The sequence below is a fragment of the Pinus tabuliformis genome, chromosome 8 (assembly GCF_031772625.1).
Source record: "Pinus tabuliformis cultivar Carrire ecotype Pingquan chromosome 8, CPIR1, whole genome shotgun sequence".
Taxonomy (NCBI): domain Eukaryota; kingdom Viridiplantae; phylum Streptophyta; class Pinopsida; order Pinales; family Pinaceae; genus Pinus; species Pinus tabuliformis.
Window position 1 is genome coordinate 708,126,031 of NC_142294.1, and position 24,845 is coordinate 708,150,875.

Below are 24,845 nucleotides of genomic sequence, written 5' to 3' on the forward strand. Positions count from 1 at the left end.
TTTAAAAATTTAATTGCCACATTAAATTTGCTTCATAAACTTAGCACATTAAACTTACCTAAGGGATAATTAAAATTCTAATCTAAAGTTCCTTGGTGTCTTTTGTGTTAAGTGTAAAATTTTAAATTTTGTGGTAGTGATTTCTCTATTGTCAAGTGCGATTAATGTTTTAAAATCATTGACTATAGGAGAAAGATAATTTTTTCTAGATCTAGGTTATTGAAGAAAAAAATTTCAAATCTAGAATCACTGCTTAGTACTTAAGTTTCATAATTCTTCATGGGATTTAATTGCTAGAAAATTTTGCATGATAAAGTTTTGGGCATTTACATTTAATCATTCATGATCGTCACTTTCGCCACATTTATAAATTGCTCTGGATAATTTGTTTTTATTTAGTCTATGGTTAATTGAATATAAAGGCACTGGTCTATAATCATTTATATCTTGTGGTTGTGTCTTATTTGTTTGATCTATTCATCTCAGTTAACCAGGACTTGTCTACATCCATCAAGTTGTTCAACCTTAAGTCTCCTAGAGCCTGTGTTCCACAGGCTATCCTCATTCATTCACCTTAGGGACTACCCCCCTTGACTCGTCTAGGAGAGAGTATAAACGGAGTGAGTAAGGATTAGAGTGACATCCCTTACTCTGAGCATTGTCACGATGCCTAGACACTTTGTGCGACAACATACTGCATCGAGTTGTGTTATAAAGCTCCATGAGCAGTATGTCTTCTTTCAGCATGTTGTTGAAGTATATGTGTGATTGAACACCGAGGACGGTGTCTCCTAAGGGGAAGGGTTCTGTAATAGCCCTAGTGAAAATTCCATGTAATAAAAGTTAAAAACAATAATCCCGGAGGAATGGGACACTTATTCCAAGCTGAATGTTGAGCAAGACATCCTAGGGGGTGTTCATTTCGTTGTTTATGGCTAAGGAAATTGGCAAAGGCAATGGTTAAGGCATTAAAAGGCAAAAAGGCATTTTTGGCACATTTATTTATGAAAATAATGGAAATTAGGAGAAAAAGGAGGTGAAAGGTCACAGATTGCATGTGAGGAGGAAAATGAAGGAAAATTATGGAAAATGAATAAAATAGAGGCCTCATCCATAGGAATTCTTATGAGGATCAACCTTTTGTCAATTCAACATTGGAACTCTCTCATTATTCTCTCTCTCTCTCATACTCTTGGAGACTTAGAGTTTTCTTGGAGCACTCTTGGAAGGTGTGGCATACTTGGATTCTTGGAGCAAGAAGGCAAAGGAAGAGCAAGAAAGCGCAAGGCGGCATTGGCATCAGCAACTACATCAGACTTGCTTGCAAGTACCGAGTTGCATGTATGATTTCTTCACTAGTTTTGGCATGTATGGCATATGCATGTGGTTTCTTAAATGTGATCTATCATTGGCATAGAGAATTGCCTGGATCGACAGTAGATTTCCTAGCCTTGCCATTTCCTAAATAGCTATGGTGATTGTAGGTTTACTTTCATGGTTTTGTTTTTGGTTGGTTCTCATGTTTCCTTAGCTTGGGTTAAGTTATTAGTCCTGGAAGCCTTGGTTGAACAAATGCTCTGGAAGCCCTGTAACAGCTTGGGTTGAGTTACTAGTCCTGGAAGCCTTGGTTGGACAAACACTCTGAACCCTTGGTGGGTTGGGTTACTAGTCCTGGAACCCTTGGTTGGACAAATGCTCTGGAAGCCCTGTATAAGTTGTGGGTTGAGTTACTAGTTTTGGAAGCCTTGGTTGGACAAATGCTCATGAAGCCTTGGTTGGACAAACACTCTGAACCCTTGGTGGGTTGAGTTACTAGTCCTGGAACCCTTGGTTGGACAAACACTCTGGAAGCCCTGTATAAGTTGTGGGTTGAATTACTAGTTCTGGAAGCCTTGGTTGGACAAACGCTTTGGAAGCCCTGGAAGGCTTGGATGGAGACCAATCTGATGATGGTTTTGTGATGTCCGACCGTGAGGTGGAATCACTGTTTGATGGGTTGAGGTGGATGGCCTCTAGAAGCCCTGGATGAGTTTTGATTGATGTGTTCTATGAGATCCCACATTCATGTTTGGAATATGGCACGAGGATGAATGGTTGAAGAGAGATTTGGCTCAGCCATTCTACAATCGGGTGGAACGTAGTAGTCCCATCTCCAGTTGGTTTATTGCATTCATTAATGAGAAATTCATTCCCTTGATTTTCATGTGAAAATGTACTGATGTATATATGGATTTTGATGGTTGATATGTTCATGGTATTTTTGTTCCTATTATGCTGGTTATATGTACATTTTGTGACAGCAGTTATGTATGGCTCTCAGCATGTTTTTACTTGTACATGAATGGATAATGTGTCTATGACCTAATAGATGATAATGCAGCAAATGGCATGAGGGAACAATGGTTCATAGCGATTCTCAGATAAGTATGAGATCCCTACACTTAATTCTGTTGTTTACACCTGTAGGTTACATGTCGATGATATGTTTGACGAAATGCCTATCATGGCTAGTAGGGGTCTAGTTAAGGTCTTGTTGAGTTTATTGCTTTTGCTTCATTGTTTCCATGTACTTTTCTTGATTTCAAGCTATCATTCCATTCTAGACAGTGGCCTGGGCTCTGGGCCTGAAAAAGTGGCTTGAATCCCAAGGTCGCTAGCACAGAACTAGCAAGATTGGTCCATAGTCGCTGGCATGCAGGCCAATGAGAGCGACTTTGGGTTTCTGGTCGCTCCCTTGCCCATAGCATGAGATTGACTATGGCCTAAGAGGTCCAGAACAGCAATGGTACCCAGGGACATGCTGTCACAATGGCTGACTTGTCTCCTGAGGGTTATGTTGATGAGGTTGGATGACTGTATGTGATGTTCCGTCGATTCCACTTCCTTAAGGTCACATAGGAGGTCGAATCGGATCATAGTAGCCTCTCGTTTCATTGGTATGGTTACTTTGGGTAGGCCTGGGAGGAAGGTGTTACACTCGCTAAGAGGGAGTGTTAGTTTTTGTAGCATTGGGCAGGTGTTCTAGTCTTGATTTGTGTCCAAGAAACTAAGGAACATGAGATCTCCAAAACCCAGAAAAGGTTTCGTGAGTTAAGCTTGTGAAACACCTTAATTAAATTAATTGACCATCATTTAAAATTTTTCCTAAGTCTAACTTAGAAAAACTGGTTAATTAATAGCAATTAATTAAAGAAAGGTGAGAAAGCTCTAGAAACTCACATGAATTAGTTTGAGATGATCTTAGCCATTGATAACGATTTAATCATGGTCGTTGGTGATCCGATGAGATATTATAAGAGCGGGTCGATGGGGATCGAGAAGACACACTTGAGCATAGCAGTGAGACATAGGGACAGTGAGTTCCTTGGCAAATTGAACTATCCAGCTGCAGAAATTGAGCAAGGAAGAAGATTTCGAGCCAAAAGAAAAGTAGGAGTGAGATTGAGAAAACAGCAACAGAGTATTCCAACAGAGATTCCCAGCAGCAGAGCAACTGAGCAGGGAGGCCGCAATAGTTCTGCATGAAGGTTGAATAGCCAGTACGAGTAGCGAGAAACCTAGTGCGAGTTGCCCAAATAAGGTTTGCAAAGTTGTCAGAGGTTAGATCAAGCTCCAGAAGGCCAAGAAAATGTATTCTAGTAACAGAGGGGGGCAGGATGACTCACTTCAAGCTAGCTAGTAGGTCATACAACTTTCCCAATCCAGCAAAGTGAATTCCTGGAAGCCATGTTTCTCAGTGGGGTTTGTTACCCACCATTTTGTGGGTGATATCCCTAGGAGAAAAAATTTCTTCAAGATGGTCCTCAACCGGCAACCAACAGCCCCTTGCAGCCACCAACTAGCTCGTTGTGCCATTTCTCCGCCACCTAAGCCAGCCATGTGGTCCCTCACCCATTTGTCATGATCATATGTTTGAAGGTGGGCCTCCCGAACCTAAAGGTATGCCTTGTCATTTGGTAATTGAGTATTGTAGTTTGCTTATCATGGATACTTTTGGGCATGGATTAATGTGGGCATTCAACGAAAGGAATGGGCTAGGTTTGTGCTCCTGTCCCCTAGACCTCTTTTGGATGTTAACCTTGGACCCTAGTCCTGTGGGATCTCTTTTACTGACCTTTGGGCTTTAGGGATGGTACTACATGGGAAACCTTGATTTTGGTTGTGTGGTCTCGCTCCCTCATCTGCATATATCACTCCCCTTCCACTCATTATAACCCCATTCATCATTTATCCCACCTGGGTCCACATTCCTCCACTGCGTCCACATAGGGCTAGCTTTCCCCCTCCCCTTGCCCACACCTTGGGTCGGGCCTGGAATGATGCCCTGGAGGTTGATGCAGCTTAAAAGAAAAGTAAAAGCATAATTGGCCACATTCAACAAGAAAATATACCACAAAATGAAAAATATGGCCGAGACAAACACATTTAGCACGTGGGCAAAAGCCAATACATGAGCTCTACCCCATCATCATGGCCATCACCCTAGTTCCTATAGGCCCTAGATGAGCCTCCTTTATCATTCAGGAACCCATGATTGTCCCAACCCCTAGTAGGCAATGAACTGCCCTACCTTAAAGGGGGTATCCACTGCTATACCTTACACATCATGCTCTTATCCCTTGAGCCCCGAGCAATTAATTAAAGAAAAATCATAAAAGGCAAAAGGCATATAAAGAAGGGTGGAAAAATCAAGGTCAAGGCACCTCGTGCACAACGATTGCTCCCTCCTATATATTATATACACAAGTGTGGGCTTCCCTTTTATTAGCTACCCTTGTACCCCAACATGTGGCCCATTCATTTCTTTATCACATGCCACCACCCTTTGAGGGATGTACCTCGAACATACTATCCCCTTTAAAAGTAGAAACCACCTAATAGGATACTTGGTTAGCCCCATTTGGAGCTTGTAGACATTAGCACATGCCAAAGCCCACTATGGAAGGGCGTGCCATTATGAAGTGCCCACCTATTGTCCATGGTTTGTAAGCTCTTTAACTCGATTTCGTTTAATGACTTGTTGTACTGGAAAGCTAGGGGACGCATTGGATCTTATGCAAGATTGCAGATGGTCTCCATTTTGAGTTTGGTCTCCCTATACAAGGTCCTAACCCTCCAGAGGGCTACATTGGCACATGTAGGGTGTGTGTAGAGAGCCATGGGCCTCCATAGCAGTAGACAACACTCCATGGATCCCCAAAGATGTTCAGAGATTGCTCGAGATTCACCTATTGGACGAAGAAGATGCACCTAGTTCACCATGCCTAGTCAGCCCCACAGTTGTACCATGCACTTGGCAGATGACCCAGGACTTGTATGTTGATGTGGCATCACTTACACCATCATCTGAGCCCTTACAGATGGTCTACAAGCATCTTCGATCTACTTGGAGACCCATGAGGTTACTTGTGTGCCCTCACACCCATTGGGAGCACCACAGGTTTATTATTTGGAGAACAAGGGGCCAACCCCTTGTCCACTACTTTTGGGAGTCTTATTCATCATTGTGGCACTTATGGACTTCATCAGGTTTCTTAAAAGGCCCAACGACATGTATTATTGATCATTCGACCTCTTGAGAGGCTTATTCTTTTGTTTAAGAGCTAATTTGGTGGGCTTGTCAACAAAAGTTAGTCGTTTTGCACATTATTTTATTTTAGGGGCTACTGTGGGCAGCTAAATCAAACTCATTAGAAGGGATGAGGATTCATTTTAGCAACATCACTTGGTTTTAACTTGTATCTCTTTAGAGATTTTCACTATTCCTTCTTGGTGGACAAAATTTGGGAGAATGGAATGAATTTTGATGTTTGGATTATCTATTCTTATCTTGGAGCTTCTTGATTGGCAATTTGTTGATGGTTGGATATATTCTCTTACATGTAAATACAAATTTAATGTTATTCTTTCTTTTACTTTGTCACATACATTGATAATAGGATTTTCACTATACTAGGGCTAAATGTTGCATGCATTATTGCGAAATTGTGGAATTATTGTTTCTAGATAACATCTCTCTATGTATGGGCCATGTATGTTGAACAAATTTTCCTAGGGATAATTCTATGGTTGAATTCATCTTGATAAGCCATCTCATCTTGCAAAACAAAGTATAAAGCTTTAAGGTCACTCTCTTTTGCCCTAATGCTAAGCGAAGTAGTCCTTGAAGCCTCCTTGACCTAGAAACAAAGTTCATTCTCATTATTCTTCTTGACTCCAATCTCCCCAAAGGATTAGGCATTGGTCTACCATAAGGTGATCACTTTAAGAACCATTTTTCTTCACCTTTTCTTCTTTATTCTAGGTCTAGCCACATTGGGGATCCTAGGGCATCATTTTCCCGACAAACTACCCATAGAAAAACTTTGATCTCTTGGGCATTTCTGTGTTGGTGTGTCTCCTAGGTCTCCTCCAAATTTGAAGGAATTCCGACAGTGGGATTGTGAGATATCCCAAGCCCTAGCCTTGAGATCGATTTTGCTCATAGGGATCATTTTAGCACCTTTAAGTGAAGATCCTTTCTTTGATCCCTTTCTCTTCCTTGTTTAGGTCAAGCTCATCATTGGTTGCTAAACTCCCTCCTCTTGACCTAACCTGGGTCCACTTGGTCTCGTGTGGTCCCATACCTTATCAAAGTCAACTCTTCAAAAACCACTTGGGAAACCAAGTTCCACAAGGACTTTAGGGTTTAGGAAACTCCTTTACAAGTCACATTCCCTAAGCTAAGCCCTCAAATCCCTATTCCCCAATCCTAGAGAACCTTGCACCTTGCTTAAGAAGCAAGCAAGTCTCACTCTTGAGTCTCTCTTAGGAAAGGGTCATCGAGATCACCTCACATCCATCTTAGTTGATTTATCCTTCATAAGTGATTCTCTATATACCGGGTCTCTTTCCATCGGTGAAAGTCCGTAAAGAGTAGGAAGCTTTAGCTGTGGTGACAGTGGGCTTTAGCTTCATTGTTTCTCTTGACCTAGCAAGTGCCCCTCTAGGATCCCTGCTAGTTTGAGCGGTAACAGGGTTCGACCAATTATGGAGTTCATGACCTTCAATCTTGCCATGCAGGTTAATAATCAAATAATAAATTCTGCTGCCAAGACATATTATATGTCTAGAGGTCAAATTTTTGTTCCCATTTTCTTTAGAAGACCAAATGGAGTTGCTGTTAGTGTTGATGCTCAGCACTCACAGTTTTATGCTGCATGGTATGGTTCTCGTCCCGGGCTGAAAGCTTTGAGCACCTATTTAGCAGAAGGTTCTCATGGATTGATGAAAGCTGCCATCCATAATCCAGACCCTGTCTATAAAGAAGTAATCGGCAGATGGGAGATTTAAGTGAGCTTAAGTGCTGGATAGTTTCAACAGGTCAGCTTTGTTAATGGAGTAGCTACCATTAAAGGTGGTTCTCACATGGATTTAGTAGCCAACCAGATAATGACCCATATGATGAACATTGTAAATAAGAAGAACAAGAATGCTGCAGTGAAAGCACATACGATCAAGGACCATTTATGGATCTTTGTCAATTCTTTAATTGACAGTCCTGCTCTTGACTCCCAAATGAAGGAGACACTGACAACTCGCCAGAACAGCTTTGGTTCGAAGTGTGAACTCTCTCAAGAATTATTGAAGAAAGTGGCAAAATGTGGAGTGGTTGAGAACATATTGTCATGGGCAGACTTCAAACAAAGCAAGGATTTTAAGAAAACTGATGGAATCAAAAGACAAAGGTTGGCTGGTATCACCAAGCATGATACAAATAATGCAGGTGGTAGGAGTTCTGGAGAGGGAGATTCAGCTAAGACCCTTGCTATGGCAGGGTTAGTTGTTGCTGGTCGAACCCACTATGGTGTGCTGTTGAATTTAAGGGAAGCTAGACATAGAAAGATTATGAAAAACGTTGCGATACAAATTATCAAGCAAACCCCTGATCTACAGCATGGAAAGGAATATGATAGTGTCAAATCTCTGAGATATGACCATCTGATGATTAGAACAGATCAAAATCATGACAGTGCCCACATCAAAGTATTGTTGATCAACTTCATACACTCATTCTGACCATCTCTACATAAGATTCCCTCATCTCTCAACGCTCCCATTGTCAAGGCAACTGTTGCAATTGTAAAGACAAGCTTGTTATTGGGTTGAGGAAGAAAACTCAGAGACTTCATGTCTCCTTTGTACATCTTGGGGAACAGGGTTATCGCATTTGCTATCAAGAGCAGTCTCACTCATTCACTGACTGCGCCAAGAAGCATAATTGTGATCAGAGGAAAAGAGCGAACAATTTTGCGCATATTTTTTATGATAAAAGATGTGAAAGTGTTTCATCACATAACCTTGACGCTAATGAACCAACATGCCGCATCCTGAGTTGTTCATTCACAAATGACAACAATTTATATTATTATGCAGGGGCAACGTATGAGTATGATGAGGACAATGGACCAGTTAGAGGCCCAATTGTGGTATTTTCAGTTGAAAACGGGCAACTGCAACTTGTTAGCGAAGAAATGACAAAGGAACATAAATTACAAGTCATCAAAAGGGCTGAATATCTACTTGATCTAACTTTAAATATCAAAGAAGGAGAACAAAGTGGGCAACAGCAGAACCTGTCATTGCTTGAGGACAAGCAATGTCGGGAATGGAGCACTGTAATGTTCCTGAGAAATTAATTGTCCAAGAGACAGTAGCCTATAGATCCCCATAGGCTATAGTCTTTGATAAAGGGGAAAACCCCAAAATACCCAATGTCTGGGCAAGTCTTGGGCAGCTGGGCAAAGAAACCCAAAGTTGGGATTTGGAGTAAATTTTACTCAATTAATTAAGGATAGACCCCCTCTCAAGAAAAACTGTAAATATAAGAGGGTTGAATTCATTTGGATCATCATTGGATTGGATTATCTCTCTGTTTTTTTAGCTTGAGGGTCTGAGGGTTTTAAGACCCCTTTTCTCCCTATCAATTTCAGTGCTGAAGGATTCCACCCTAGTTGATAAATTATTTTTATTTTGTTATGGGACAGGTTATTGGAAGGATCTCTGGTTTGAAGGAAGATTATCAAGTCAAACTCTATTCTATGGCAACACCTATCTGAAGCTGACTAACTTGAATTCTTTCTAAGAAGACAAGTTCTATGAAGAAGGTCTGAGGTACTGAAGTTCAGGAGGAAATCGAGCTCTCTATGGCATAGTGACAGATTCTCTGAGCAAGACAAGGTCTCTGGGGCACTAAAACAAGGTCTGTGCCACTGCAAAAGGATCTGTGCAAGAAAATCGTGGTTCTGGGAAAGGAAAGATCATCTGAGGATGATTTGAGTGACGTTCTGGGCAGGACAATTATATTTTCTGCGAATAAAAACCCTTCTGTGGTATCTTTGTGGGAAAACTAAAGTGCTCCCGAACTCCTGAAATCCGGCTCCTGCAGTAAGGCCGAAAATTACAGTTCCAACTAAGGTTTTCTGTAGTCACGAAATTCAGTTTCTGTAGCAAAGACGAAAATCACAGACCCGATTTTAGTACAGAACAGAAGTCAAAAGCAAACTTGAGGCGGATGTAACTTCGCACAAGGGTTTTCTTGCTTATTGAATTGGTTCCTGGTTAGGGCAAACACTACATTGATGAATTAAGTTTGGCTTATTGGAACATGGATCTTACTATGTGGAATTATAACTAGCATAAATTTTTTAGTTGTGTGGATCTATTGAACGGTGTCATTGTACTGTTCATTGTTTACATTACTGTGGATGGATTAATTCTATTAAATGGCCTGTTGCATTATTAAGAATGCTAGCATTGCCACTGGAGGATGCATTAATTGTATCAAATTGTTGTATCAAAGAAGAGATTTGTTTGAAAAACCCTAGTGTTCCTCGGAAACCCTAGGTCAAAAAATTACACTAGAATACTACAGCTTCAATTGATTGTTTGAATATTGGCTGTTGCAACTGGAAAAATTTTATTCAATACCTAATATCCTAAGAGACTCTAGGGCAAAAATTACCCTAGTCTATTACAGTATGGTCTTGTAATTGGGCATAAGTTGTTGTCTTGAGAAGTTGGGGATGCATAATGGGTACTACCCAAACATCCTAAGTTCAAAGTGAAGGTTCAAAGTTGCCAAGTTCATAATAAGATGTCAATTAGAGGTTATCAAGAGCAGTGCCATGGTGCAATCACATGGAAAATAGTTGGTTGTCATAAGTCATAGAGAAAGGGGCATTTGGTAGTGTCTCTCTATTCTGACAAAGTAGTATATGAGAGGAGTGTAAGAGCGACTATCTAAAACAGGTAATAGCTCTCAATGGCAGAGAAAGGGTCAAGATTGTGTAGTTCTCAAGAAAATATCTGTGGTGATAAGTAACATTAGTCACCTAACTTAATGTTGCAAGTATTGGTCCATATTAGAATGAGTCACCCCATTATTGGACAAGTTTGTTTTGCATGTTAAAGATCATTGAAGACAAAGATGAAGACACCAAGTATGTGCATGCCTTCAAAGGAATGAAAGAAGCACAAATCAACAAATGAAAGTATTATGGTTCTATGGTATCTCAGGCAAGGTTTAAAATTTGCATAATGTACTTGGGCATGTGATTGTAAGCCCTATATAGGCATGCATACCCCTGGTTTGGTTATGTTGCATTAAACTCATGGTATGGTATTCAACAATGGTTCTGTGGCATCAGACACATGGATGAAGGTTTGATGTTCATTGTTGAGTTTCCCTGAAAGGGGAGGTTGTTCACCAGTATAAAAAGTTGTTAACATTCATATGTTGGATGAGCCATTCATTGGCTGTAGACTTTGGATGATATTTGGACCAGGTGTGTTCAAATTCAAGTAAGATTCAAGAAACAAATGTCAATAGATAGAAAAGTGCATCAGTTGCACTAGTTAGCTTTTGGAAATTGATGAGAGATTTGTTTGCACATTCAAGGAGAGTTCAACAAGGAGTTGAATGAACCATGTATGTGAAGGAATTACTACTAAAGCAGTAGTTATAGCAATTGGGTACCCATTTATTCCAGTAGATGGTTGTTCCTTTATATAAACTTTGACAGTTTAGTGAAAACTCTATGCTCAAGGTATGAGAAGCAAATACCAAGTCAGACCAAATGAAGACTTTGCAGTGTGGAAGCATATTTTACATCTAAAGAAGCATTTGTTGAAGTAGACCAAATAATGGTGAAGACCTCACTGGACAAGATAAAGACAAGTACTCAATAGGCAGGAAAATTGGAATAGGTAACTCATAATTGTCTTTTGTGTTAGTATTTAGTCAAATAAGTTCATTATTCTATTAGTAGGTAAGTGTGTCTTTATGCAAGTAACCTTCTTGAGTGGTTTTATCCTTTAGGAGGTTGTTGGACAAGAATTAGGTTAGCTCCTAAATTGGTGTGTGGTTGAGATAATCTCTCAACTAGTCTATCTTTAGACAAGCTTCGATGTATTGATATATGTACAATTATGCTGTTGAAGAGATCAATCAACACAATTTTGTTGTGGAAACTCTCTACTCTTATTTTCTGATAACATAATGAAAGAAGCTTTAGAATTCAACAAATAAATAAATAGATGTGCTCAAGCTTAAAAGCTTTATCTTTCAAAGACAGTCTACAGGGCGATATTTTTGGCAATAACAACATGAAACTCGTCTTAAACAATGAAGCTCATTAAATAACAAAAACACAATAGAAAACAAGGTTGGCATAAAAATATTTATTTGTACGTTCACAGGAAGTTCTTAAACATAAATATTACTGCTTCCAAATCAACTGTACCTGCTCACCCATCTCATTTCCAGAAAAGACCCTGCATGCAATTCATACAAGAGAGTAAGAAAAAAAACAGCAGGAACAAAAACATTCTGGAATGATGATAACAACGTTACAAAGTTGAAGAGTTTCATGAGAATACACATTTTCAATTCTGGATAAACAGGTTAACACACAACAGCAAAGACTCACAATCCTGGACAAGTTTCTTCAGTATAAGCATCGCTTATCCTATCATTCTATGTGCAGACATGAAACAATGCTGAAACTATTTAGTGATAACATCTGCAGCCTCCTACTAAGAGGAATTAAAATAACTGCTCCAGGAAATTATTCACAGACAAACACTTTTGATCTGCTTACAACATTGTAAATATCCCATAAGAATTTATGATATCGATTCATTCTCAGACAATGCAGATACATATTTAAACTGCATGGTACAAGAAATCTCGTAAGAGTATGACACCCTAAATGTTCCACCCTTGAGGTTCCATGCACAAGTTGCCTTCAGTTGATTTTATACATGTTCATTCAGAGCCCTGTTTTCTATGCAGCATCAAATGCAAATAAAGAAAAAAAATATGTAGTTTATGGTAAGGGCATTGCATTTATTATAATTGATGGTCCCATGACAGAAAGACATGAAACTGTTCACAGGCGTTTTTCAATCTCAAACACTTGCATTTGTACAAAAGAAATGTTAAAATATTTAATCACAAGAAAATGTATTTATGCCCTGTAATACTATATATTGGCAGTAGCTGAGCATACAAGTTAAGACACAGCTGAAAATTCTATCAATAGGTGTTAGTGTGAATTAGCATCAGAACTTCCCTCACCCTTGACCAAAGGAATTAGCATCAGGACTTCCCTCACCCTCCACAACATAGTCCCAACTCCCAAGACTATACAGGTAAACTCAAGAACCACCAAGTCTACCTGCCTGCCACCCTGGACAGTTTGGTCTAACTCAGACCCACCCAAAATGGGTGTCAGTTTGACCCAAGACAGGATTTCCCTCACCCTTAACCAAAGGAATTAACATCAGGACTTCCCTCACTCTCCACAACATATTCCCAATACTATGCAGATAAACTCAAGAACCACCAAGTCAACCTGCCTGCTGCCCTCGACAGTTTGGTCTAACTCAGACCCACCCAAAAAGGGTGTCAGTTTGACCCAAGACCCCACTTGACCTACTGGCTCACGAAAAAACTGCCAAGTCCAGCAAAAAGCTGCCAATTTCATGAAAAAAAGCAGAGTCAAAGAAAACCCTGCAAAGTCATTAAAAAACTACTGACTCCTATGAGACTGTACTTAACTGTTCACATTAAATTCTTAAAAAGTGTTGATATTGCCTTATATTTTATTTTCATTAACTTAATTTTTTGTGCCGAGAAGCGCTCTACAGTCCAGTATGGCAGCAATGTTGTAAAATGCTATGTAATGTAGTGTAATGTTTTGTCATGTTGAATCGGTCAAATTATTAAAAATAATAATTAATACTTGATATTGTTATATGTTGGCTCGACAGATGGATAGGTCGCAGGTTATGCATATAGGCTTGACCTTATACAGAATCTGTAATGCGTATACAAAATAAATATATATGATCTTATATCATGATCTCTAGGTTTGCATTCCTTCCGTCCTTCTCTGAGAAAGTCAAACTTCGATCTGGTCCATTGATCCACTGGTGGTAATAAGCACACAGGTTTTGAATCTTGATATTGCATCCATAGAATGTTTGCCTATTGATTTTCAATGAAATGATTGTGAGTTCAAGCATTGTAGATCATTTCCTTCCAGAGCTCCCACAGATGTCGAACGCCTTTGTGAAGTTGACCATTGTTCTCCTATGTATCCTACTACTCAATATCCCTTTCTCAGGTCTCCTGTTCGAGTCGCAGGGGAAGTTCCTGCAGCAATTTGGTCTTCTCAGGGTGGAAGGGGAAGCCAAAGGGTTCTCTCAGGTCGAAAACATAGACTATGATGAGACATTCACACCAGTGGCCCAATATTCGTCCATCAGGACTATTCTAGCGATTGCAGCACAAATGGGGTGGAAGATCTACCAAATGGATGTGAAGACCGCCTTCCTTAACAGAGTTGTTGAGGAAGAGATATATGTTGAGCAGCCTAAGGGATTTGATACTTTTAGCAGAGACATGCATCTGTGCAGGCTGAAGAGAGCTCTTTATGGGCTCAAGCAGGCCCTGAGGGCATGGTATGCCCAAAAAGACAGCTACCTTCTTGGATTGGGCTTCACCAAGAGTGAAGTTGACCCTAGCCTGTACTATATTGTGGCTGAGGGCCAGCCTCTCATTCTTGTGTTATACGTTGATGATTTGTATTGACAGGGGTGAGGAGCTCATTTGTGACTACAAGAGAGATCTTGCAAAAGAGTTTGAGATGAAGGATATAGGGCTTATGCACTATTTCCTTGGATTGGACGTTTGGCAGGGTGAAGGGGAGATATTCTTGGGACAGCACAGGTATGCACAGGAGATTCCACATCAGTGTTACTTGGGAGCGGGAGCGAAAGCGGGGAGCGGGAACGAAAACAGGTGCGGGAGCGACATTTTCAGAAGCTCCTGGTTTGGGAGGGAATCCCGGAGCGTTTTTTAATATAATACATATATATTATATATTTTGATACATGTATGTCAACAAACACATGTAGAATAATGAATTAGATATAAAAAACATAAAAAAAAACATAGATTGAACCATATAACATCAATCATCTAGAAGTTATAATCTTCATCAACCACGTCCACAAGTTAGTAACATAGTAACATACAACATATTGAGTCTCATGATTCATCAATCTTACAGTTTCAAGCTTTCAAAATTCAATATATAACATTTATCATCATTGATCCCCAAAGTTGTACTTGTAAGCTAAGTCTAACCATTACACAAATAATTTCTAACATGAAATGAAATGTTATAAAATGAAATGAAATGAAACAACTTTCAACTTTCATGAAGCATCATATTCATAATTCATTACTAATGAGTTATAATTGTCAACTTCAAACTTAAATTGTCATATATTGTTTAAAAAAATATCATAATAAATATGAAAGAGTCAATAGTTATAAAAACTACTAGAAACTAGAAAAGAGAAGTAAATCTATTATCTATTTCTTATGCTTGGACCTCTTGCCACCACGAGAAATGTCTAATTTTTTAGCCTTGTTGGAAAATCAGGATCTTTGTCATTAATATCACCCTCTAAGCATTAATATCCAGAGGTATCTTTGTCATTACCTCTGTATTTGTATAGGGATCTTTGTCATTAATATCACCCTCTAAGCATTAACATAAGATAGAAAAAGAATAACATGTCAAGTCAAGATTTTGTTTGAGTGATGCGTACATTTTTAGGAGGGTCGTGATAGAGGAGTTCGACAACCAATGTCACTAACATCAAGGTACATAGAGGGATTGGTGCTCTTGATTAAATACGAGTTTCATATCATAATACATGACAAAATTCAATGGAAACATTGCAATCCCCCAATCCTGAAAAACTGATAAATGTGTTGGATTTTGAATGAAATCTAAAATTCTACTTTATTTGTTTCTTTGAAAAAAATTGCATTTCGAACATTACTGCAAAAAAAAATTTGCAAAAGAGGCAAAACGCTCTCGAAAAGGCAAGGAGCGAAAAAAAATTTAGGGAGCGCGCTCTCGACCCGCTCCTGAGTCGCTCCCACCCGGAGCGTGGATTGGGAGCAAGATCAAGGGGGGGGGCCGCTTCCCTGCAACACTGTTCCACATGCAGGATTGCAAACCCGTTACCATGCAATCTTAGCGCTCAAGCCTGGCCCCTGAGCTCCAGAACTACGCAGTTTTCCTCTCCAGTGTTAGTTTTTTGTAGCATCAGAAGTGCTCTAGCCTTGAAAATTGGTGGAGAGGCTAAGGCACATGAGTTCTAAAGAACCCAGAAACTGTTTGGTGAAATTCCACCCGGATTGTATTTTATTAAAATAATTAATATTTTTAATGGAGTTCTTAAGTCTAAACTTAGGGAAATTAAAATCTTAATAGGTATTAATCAAAATATGGGTGAGAATGATCTAGAAGGCGAATCAAGTCATGTTTTAATCTTAGCCGTTGATTAGAGACTTAATCTTGGTCGTTGAAGACTCAACAAGAAAAGTATAAAATGGAGGCTTGGGGTTCATTTGAAAACACACAGAGAGATTGAGGAAATTGATTTTCTTAGGTGAGAAGTTCTCAGGAGGAGAATCGATTGGGGAGATCTTGCAGCTGAGGGGCAGTGAGAATCCAGGAGAAGGGCTTTCCGAAAAATACATAACGGAGAGGCGGAGAGAGCTTGCAAAGAGACAACGCAGTAGCCGGGAGAGCTGACGCAGAAAAGCTGCTTGTCACGCAGAATCCAGAACTATCGGAACAATCGAAACTTTCGGGAACTGTTAGAACAATCAAGAGAGTTGACACAGAGGCAGCGTAGTAGCCAAGAGAGTTGACGCAGAAAAGCTACCTATCACGCAGAATCCAAAACTCTCGGAATAGGCGAAAATGTCGGGAATTGTCGAGAACCGCCAGAACTGCCGGGAACTGTCAGAATAGCCAGGAGAGTTGACGCAGAGGCAGCGTAGTAGCTGGGAGAGCTAACGCAGAGGCAATGCAGTAGCCGGGAGAGCTGACGCAAAAAAGTTGCATGTCACGTAGAATCCAGAACTGTCGGAACAACCAGAAACTGTCGGAAACTGTCGGAACTGTCGGGAACTGCCAAAACAGCGGGGAGAGCTGATGCAGAGGGTAAAGAAGGTGAGACAGGGCTGACGCAAAGCCAGCGCAGAAATAGTCGGGTTAGCTAGTCTTGTGCCAGATCAGCCGAAATTCTGTCAGGTGAAGTGAGGTAAAACTCACTCAGATTTTCCACCAGTATTTTTCTCTGTAAAGAATTTCTAGATGAGCATCTTAGATTTGCATTCAAATATTTCTCCTGCATAATAATAAACCCTCCGAACTGCTACACCGGTTTTCCCGCATTGGGTTTTTCCGAGGACTACTATGTCCAAAAATAAGTGTGTCCTATGTATCTTGTTCTTTGCTCTGTTTTTTGTTTCATGATATCAAACATTTAATTAGTGTAGGTTGCAGAAGTAATTTGCTTCAGTATTCAGAAGAATAACTTGATAATGTATGTTAAAAAATCAAGTAGGTGAAGTAGATTCAGATTTGCTGCAACAGGGGTTCCTAGAGTCTAGGAATTTTCACATGGTATCAGAGCGTTGATTTTGAAGTGAGGAACAGTAGATCCAGTACTGAGCAGTGAGGCCGAAAGCTACACTTCGCAGCAATTCAAATCTCCTTGAAGGGATTGCGCAATCCTTGCCCGGAAACAGATCCAAGGAAATCTCTCTCCGAGTGAGACGACAGAGAGGTACGATTTCCAGTTCATGAGTTTGCAGAGGCAGAGGGAGTGACGCAGAGCCTCAACGCAGTGCTTGAAGGGCACAGTTTTGGAAAAGAACGAAGACACATAGAAGGGGAATTTTCTCCTCAAAGGACTTCCAGCCAAGGAGTCTGAATCTTCACTTGCTAAATAGCAGTGGAGGGGCAAATCTACAAGCTCCAGCAAGGAGTGCGTAGGTCGGTCTAGTGTTGTGCAGAGGAGAGAGGAGGTCATTCGACATTTGGCAGAGATGGCAACCACATCTCCAAGAGGGAGGTGGGGAGATTTAGAGTTGTAGTTCGAAAGAGCTACAGACGGGCAGGATCCTTGAGGAGTCCACCTCTTTGATCAATTCCTTGCTACAGGAACCCAAGATTCAGCAGTAGCAAGATGGACTTAGTGTCAGATGATGCAATGGAGTGTTTGGAGGATAGATGCAGTAGCTGGGACCAGAGACTGATCAGCGCAGAGCAATTTGGCAACAATGTAGTTGGCACAGTGCAGGAGTCGGTAGCAACGTAGAAGATTCAGAGGGTCAGAATGAGCAACAGTCAAATTCCAACATTCATTGTATTATATTGAACACATTTAAGTTCAACTAATTTTGGATGTTTTTCAATGGTTTCTCTTAGCAACTGAGTTGCAGTACGGATGCAGTGTTAGCAGTGGTAGTGCTAGCAACGTGGCAGATGCAGCGTTTGAGAGGGTGTTGTAATAGAGATGCAGCAATGGCAGTTGCAGTGTCATGGGCAGCAGTACAGTAGCAGCAACAGCACAGTGTTGGTGGCAGCAGCAGTGCAGAAAGGAGGTGCTTCAGAAACATAGCAGCATGCAGGTGGACATTGTTGCTAGAGCACTTTCCTCGCTAAGAGGGAGTGCTAGGTTTTGGTAGCATTATAAGTGATCTAGCCTTGAAAATTGGTGGAGAAGCTAAGGCACATGAGTTCTAAAGAACCCAAAAATCGTTTGGTGAAATTCCACCCGGATTGTATTTTATTAAAATAATTAATATTTTTAATGGAGTTCCTAAATCTAAACTTAGGGAAATTAAAATATTAATGGGTATTAATCAAAATATGGGTGAGAATGATCTAGAAGGCAGATCAAGTCATGTTTTAATCTTAGCCATTGATTAGAGACTTAATCTCGGCCGTTGAAGACTCAACAGGAAAAGTATAAAATGGAGGCTTGGGGTTCATTTGAAAATACACACAGAGAGATTGAGGAAATTGATTTTCTGAGGTGAGAAGTTCTTAGGAGGAAAATCGATTGGGGAGATCTTGCAGCTGAGGGGCAGAGAGAATCCAGGAGAAGGACTTTCCGGAAAATACAGAACAGAGAGGCAGAGAGAGCTTGCAGAGAGGCAGCGCAGTAGCCGAGAGAGCTGACGCAGAAAAGTTGTCTATCAAGCAGAATCCAAAACTGTCGGAACAACTAAAACTATCGGGAACTACTGGAACTGTCGGGAACTGTTGGAACAGCTGGGAGAGCTTACGCAAAGGCAACGCAGTAGCTGGGAGAGCTGACAGAGAAAAGTTGTTTGTCACGCAAAATCTAGAACTTCTGGAACAATCGGAACTGCCGAGAACTGCAGGAATAGCCGGGAGCGCTGACGCAGAGGCAGCGCAGTAGCCGGGAGAGCTGACGTAGAAAAGTTGCCTGTAACACAAAATCCAGAACTGTTGGAATAGCTAAAACTGTTGAGAACTGCCAGAATAGTTGGGAGAGCTGATGCAGAGGCAGCGCAGTAGCCGGGGGAGCTTACGCAAAAAAGTTGTCTGTCACGCAAAACCCAGAACTGTCGGAACAGTCGGGAACTGTCAGAACTGTCAGAACTATCGGGAACGGTCGGAACTGTTGGGAACTGTCGGAACCGAGAGGGCAGAGAAGGTGACGCATGGCTGACGTAGAGCCAGCGCAGAAATAGTCAGGGTTAGCCAATCTTGTGCCAAATCAACCAGAATTTTGTCGGGTGAAGTGAGGAAAAACTCACTCAGATTTTCCGCGAGTATTTTTCTCTGTAAAGGATTGCTAGATGAGCATACTAGATTTGTATTCAAGAATTTCTCCTGCATAATAATAAACCCTCTGAAATGCTGCACCGGTTTTCTCGCATTGGGTTTTTTCGGGGACTATTGTGTCCAAAAATAAGTGTCCTATGTATCTTGTTCTTTGCTCTATTTTCTGTTTCATGAGATCAAACATTTAATTAGTGTAGGCTGCAGAAGTAATTTGCTTCAGTATTCAAAAGAATAACTTGATAATGTATGTTAAAAAATCAAGTAGGTGAAGTAGATTCAGATTTGCTGCAATATGGGTTCCTAGGGTCTAGGAATTTTCACATCCAACTAATCCTTCACTGTGCATTGTGCAGTCTCAGTCCTCAAGCCTCAATCTTGAACTCCTTAACTGTACAACTGTGCAGTCACTCGACCTCCTCTCCTTCCAAAACTGCGCAATGGGCAAACTCAGTGCTCAAGCCCTGAGCCTGCCTCCTTAAGTCCCTCAATTGCACAGTTGACATTCCTAGCCCAACCTGAATTGCGCATTGTGTAGTCTTAAGGCTCAGTCCTAACCCTTGACTGCCTGAGCTACGCAACTGCACAATCCTAGAGCCTTTCTCTCAATCTATCACCCAGTTCTAGCTCAGTCAATGGATCATCATGAAGCATCTTAGACTAGGGATTATCGGACTAATGTCATCTTGTCATGAGTGGATTGTAGTCGCAGGTACTCTATCATGTTATGATAGGATGATGATGAAGGAGATGGAGAAGGAGACCATGCTAGAAGACACCTTTGTAGCTGCAAAGACAAGTTGATCAATCAAGAGAAGACAAAGGGACATCAGTTTGCAACAATAGCTGAAGACCAAGATCACATTGAAGATTCCTTATCTTCAAGCCATGATGAGGAGGAAGAAGAAGAGCACATTCCTTCTCTCAAGAAGATAGAAAGAAAGCAGCAGTAAAGAGCGACTTGACATGGCCATGTCATCTTGAAGTCCATGTCATCAGTGTCACACTGTCATGTCATGTCATGTCACGAGTCATCACTTGCCACATCATTTTGTGGAATATGTTAATTCTATATTGGGAAATGTAATGTAAAGTGGATGTCCAAGAGTCATCCATGTAATGTGAAAAGTCATGTAGGAAGTCAAAAGGTCATTCAGAAGTCAAACAGTCATGAGGGTAGTCCAAGAGTCACAAGGGAGGTGAAGGATCACCCCATTTGTTATATATACACCCTCATTGCTCATGTAAAGGACTTTTCACCTTGCCTCCTCCTACCAGGCATTGGAGAGGAAGATAGTTGTTTTGGAGGAGCAAGTGACTACTCTAATGCTCCACTATTTGGGCTAGTGGTGTTCACTGTCTTAATGTATCTTGGAACTTTTACTTAATTCAAAAGCTCGTTGAGCTAGCACGTTTTCATGCATATGTCGTGAATATTGTAAGACTACTCTTTGAATGTTTGCAATGTATGTTGTCTTCATTTGTACTAAGGAAATTGAACTATTTCGGTGGCTTTGGTACTTATCTTGTTGAAGGTGTGTTGTATTTGATTTAACAATCATTGCATCCTTGTGAACTATTTCGCTGGTTGATCAACGATTCATTCATATGCATATGCTCGTGTGCCTTTTCTAGATTAGTATTATTACTTGTCTTTAAAGGGCCCACTTTTCTCTTCCCTTTCGGTAGAAGGACCTATGAAAAATCGGTTACCCAATTCCTACGACAGCAAACTGATTATATTTCACCTACTTGTTAAATTAATTGAACAACTTACTTGCAGTTTTCTATGGCAAATACTGAAATACATACACTGCAGCCTACACCAAAATAAAACTGTGGAAACTAATACTACACAGGAGAGAAATAAAAATTACACACATCTACACAGTTATTTTTGGACCAATGTCCCTAGAAAAACCCAATGCGGGAAAATCGGTGCAGCAGCTGAGGGTTTTATTATTATGCAGTAGTAATTCTAAGTACAATTTGTTGGATGCCCAACTGGCTATCCGATACAGAGAGAAACTAGACAAAACGAAATAGTGAGATGATCTCACCCTATCACTGGAAGATCCGGATCTGATCTCCTGGAAGTGAGCCTCTGTGTCCCTTCTGCGTCAACCTCTGCGCAAAACTGCGGCAACCCCATGCAGTCTCTGCGTCACCTCTGCTGGGGACTTCGCTGCTCTTTCTTCTGACCCTCTGTTGGCTAGAAACTTCAGCTCTCGGCCTCTCAATCTCACACCCCGCCTCCCGGTATCTGAAACTCGATTTCCTTAGCAGGAATTCGATCTACCTTCAGGCTCTGCGCTGCCACTGCGTGGCCCAGCGTCGACCTCTTTGCCTTGTACTCTACGGCCCAAGAAAAATTTCCCTCTGGATACTATCTTTTCCCCTCACTACAAAAGATCACTTCGAATTCCTCTTCCGGCAATTGTTGTGCTTCAAAAATTCGATCTTCTGATCTCTACTCGATGTGTCTTCCAAATGCCCCTCAAGCCTCCTCTTATAATATTTCTATTGAGAACCAACGGCCCAGATTAGATCCTAATCAATACCTCATATCATTTTGGCTTGATCCTCGTCTTCTTCTAGAAGTTTCACCCACAGTTAGATTAATACCATTTAATTATTTTAATTTCCTAAGTTTAGACTTAGGCACCCATTAAAAATAATTAATTATTTTAATAAAATTGTCTCCGAGTGGAATTTTCCAAAACGATTTATGGGTATTGTGGAATGCATGTGTCCAAGCCTCCCTGCAAATTTTGAGGCTAGGAGCACATCCGATGCTACCAAAAATCAACAATCCCTCTTAGCGAGGAACGTGCTCTAGTAATGCAACCTGTTAAAGCATCACTCTGACTCTGAAAACATCTCCCTCTGTGTTGTTAATGTCTGACATCTCTGCCCATCAACTACTACGCAAATGTTGCATCTGTACTGCTGCTGACACTGCCACTGCCAACACTGCATCCATACTGCAACTCCCTCTCAAATTCTGCATCTGTGACACTACTGATCCCTGCCACTGCCAACACTGCATCTGCACTGCAATCTTCTCCAATTGTTGTTGCTACTGCATCAGCAACGGAAAAGCATCCAAAATTACTAAACTGGTGTTCAGCATGATGCATGTATTGCTGGAGTTCTGACTGCTGCTAGCCTCTGCACTGACCCTCTGAAGCCTCTACGTTGTTGCTGACTCTGCTCTGTGCCAACTGCACTGCTACCAACTCTTGCTTAGCGCTTCTTAGTCTCTGGTGCTCCAGACACTGCAACTGTCACTTCAGCACTCCTCTGCACCAAGTAACATTGGTCGATCCTGCTACTTCTGATCTAGGCTCCTGTAGCAAGGTATTGATCCAAGAGGTGGACTCCTCAAGGATCCTGCCCATCTGCAGTTCTTTCTAACTAAAGTTCTATATATCACCCTAACTCTAGGCGATCATGGCAAACTCCTCCTCCTTGATCTATGCATGCAGCCTTCAAATCATGCTTCTCGTCCTTGTCCTTCTTCTTGAGAGGACACTGTGTAGCGTAATGACCAAGTTCGCCACACCAGAAGCACTTGATCTTCGAAATATCTTTCTTCTTCTTCCGCTGCTCCTACTGCCCCTTAGATGCGAGGGTTGCATTCTCATCCTCCTCCTTGGGCTTCATCCCACTATTGCTACTACTACTGTCAAGTTTGCACTTGACTAAGTCTCTCCTCATCTCTTCCTGCTGAAGAGCGGCCCACATTCCTTCCCAATCCGGCAATCTTTCTCTGCCCAGGATGCTTTGGACAAACACTTGCCATTCTTCTGAGACTGAATTTAGAGCCAGCCTCACCATCTCAGTAGGCTGAGGTGTTGACCCCACAGCTGCCAACTCGTCACGGGTCTCCTGAAGCTTTGCAAGGAACGGATCAATGTGTTCCCCCTTCTGCATCTGCGTGGATCTCATCTTCTGCTCCAAGTACATCTTCTGCTGCTCGGAAGATCCCTGATATAGCATGGACAAGGCATCCCACATCTCCTTGGCAGTCCCTTTGCCTGAGATGTGACATACTACATGATCCTTCACTTCATCGAGGATCATCTGCTTGGCCTTCGCCATCTCTCCCTTGTACTTTTTGAGCGGATCTGGATCCACGGGCTCAGCTACCACACTGTCGACGTAGATCTTGAGAAAATGTTCATCCAGAAGGCATGACATCCTTGCCTTCCAGATCACATAGTTGGATGCACCATCCAACCAACCCTGATCTCTCAACCCACTGGCTGCCATCTCTACCAATCGAAAAAGTAGAATGACCTCCTCTCTCCTTTGCGATGTTGCTAGGCTAGCCTACGCACTCCCTGATGGAGTCAATAGATCTATTGCCCCTTGCTGCTGCTCAGCAAATGAGAATTCGAATTCCCTGGCTAGGAATTTTCCAAGGAAGAAATTCCCTCTATTGTCTCTCCCTCTCCCATTAACGCTATTCTGCCAGCAACTGCTGCAAAATATCTGCGTCCTAGTTGAAGATCTGCTCTACAAGGAAAAATACGCTGCTCACTTCTGCCTCTGGAAAGCTTCGATCTGGAGATTGAATTTCTCTATCGACTCACTTGGAGAAATCGAATTCTCCTCAAAACTTCGACCTCCTTGGCCCATGAATTGCGCTACCTCTGCAGTAATTTCGGACTCCTATTCCTTTCTGCTTTTGAGCTCTTCTACTCACGATCTGTGCTCTGATACCATGTGAAAAATCAATTACATGATTCCCACTGCAGCAAACTGATTATATTTCACCTACTTGTTAAATTAATTGAACAACTTACTTGCAGTTTTCTACAGCAAATACTGAAATACATACACTGCAGCCTACACCAAAATAAAACTACGGAAACTAATACTGCACAAGAGAGAACTAAATATCACACAGTTATTTTTGGACAAATGTCCCCGGGAAAACCCAATGCGGGAAAACCGGTGCAGCGGCTAAGGGTTTTATTATTTTATGCAGTAGTAATTCTGAGTACAATTAGTTGGATGCCCAAGTGGCTATCCGATGCAGAGAGAAACTGGACAAAACGAAATAGTGAGATGATCTCACCCTGTCACTAGAAGATTTGGCTCTGATCTACTGGAAGTGAGCCTCTACGTCCCTTCTGCATCAGCCTCTGCACAGAACTACGTCAACCCCACGCATTCTCTGTGTCACCTCTATTGGGGATTGTGTTGCTCTTCCTTCTGACCCTCTGCTGGCTGGAAACTTCAGCTCTCAGCCTCCCGATCTCACACCCTAGCTCCCGGCTTCTGAAACTTGATTTCCTCAACAAGAATTTGATCTCCCTTCAGGCTCTGCGTTGCCACTGCGTTATCTCTACATGGCCCAGCTTTAGCCTCTCTGGACGTCGTTCTACCCTCTCTGCCTTGTACTCTCTAGCCCAGGAAAAACTTCCCTCCAGATACTATCTTTGCCCCTCACTACAAAAGATCACTTTGAATTCCTCTTCCGACAATTGTTGTGCTTCAGAAATTCGATCCTCTGATCTCTACTTGATGTGTCTTCCAAATGCCCCTCAAGCCTCCTCTTATAATCTTTCTATTGAGAACCAACTCCTCTTATAATATTTA

At 41.4% G+C, this 24,845-nt stretch overlaps 1 protein-coding gene across 2 annotated transcripts in view; it reads right to left on the reverse strand.

The window, feature by feature from the left end:
- Positions 1 to 24,845, reverse strand: part of LOC149237573 (mediator of RNA polymerase II transcription subunit 25-like) — a 387,887-nt gene that overhangs the window by 352,727 nt on the left and 10,315 nt on the right. For both annotated transcript variants that reach the window (XR_016246301.1, XM_089372701.1), the window contains exon 2: positions 11,784 to 11,814. Coding sequence is in view for 1 of the 2 variants with exons in the window: in XM_089372701.1 (XP_089228827.1) it covers positions 11,784 to 11,814 (31 nt within the window). In the remaining variant the exon portion in view is untranslated. The remainder of the gene's footprint in view (positions 1 to 11,783; positions 11,815 to 24,845) is intronic.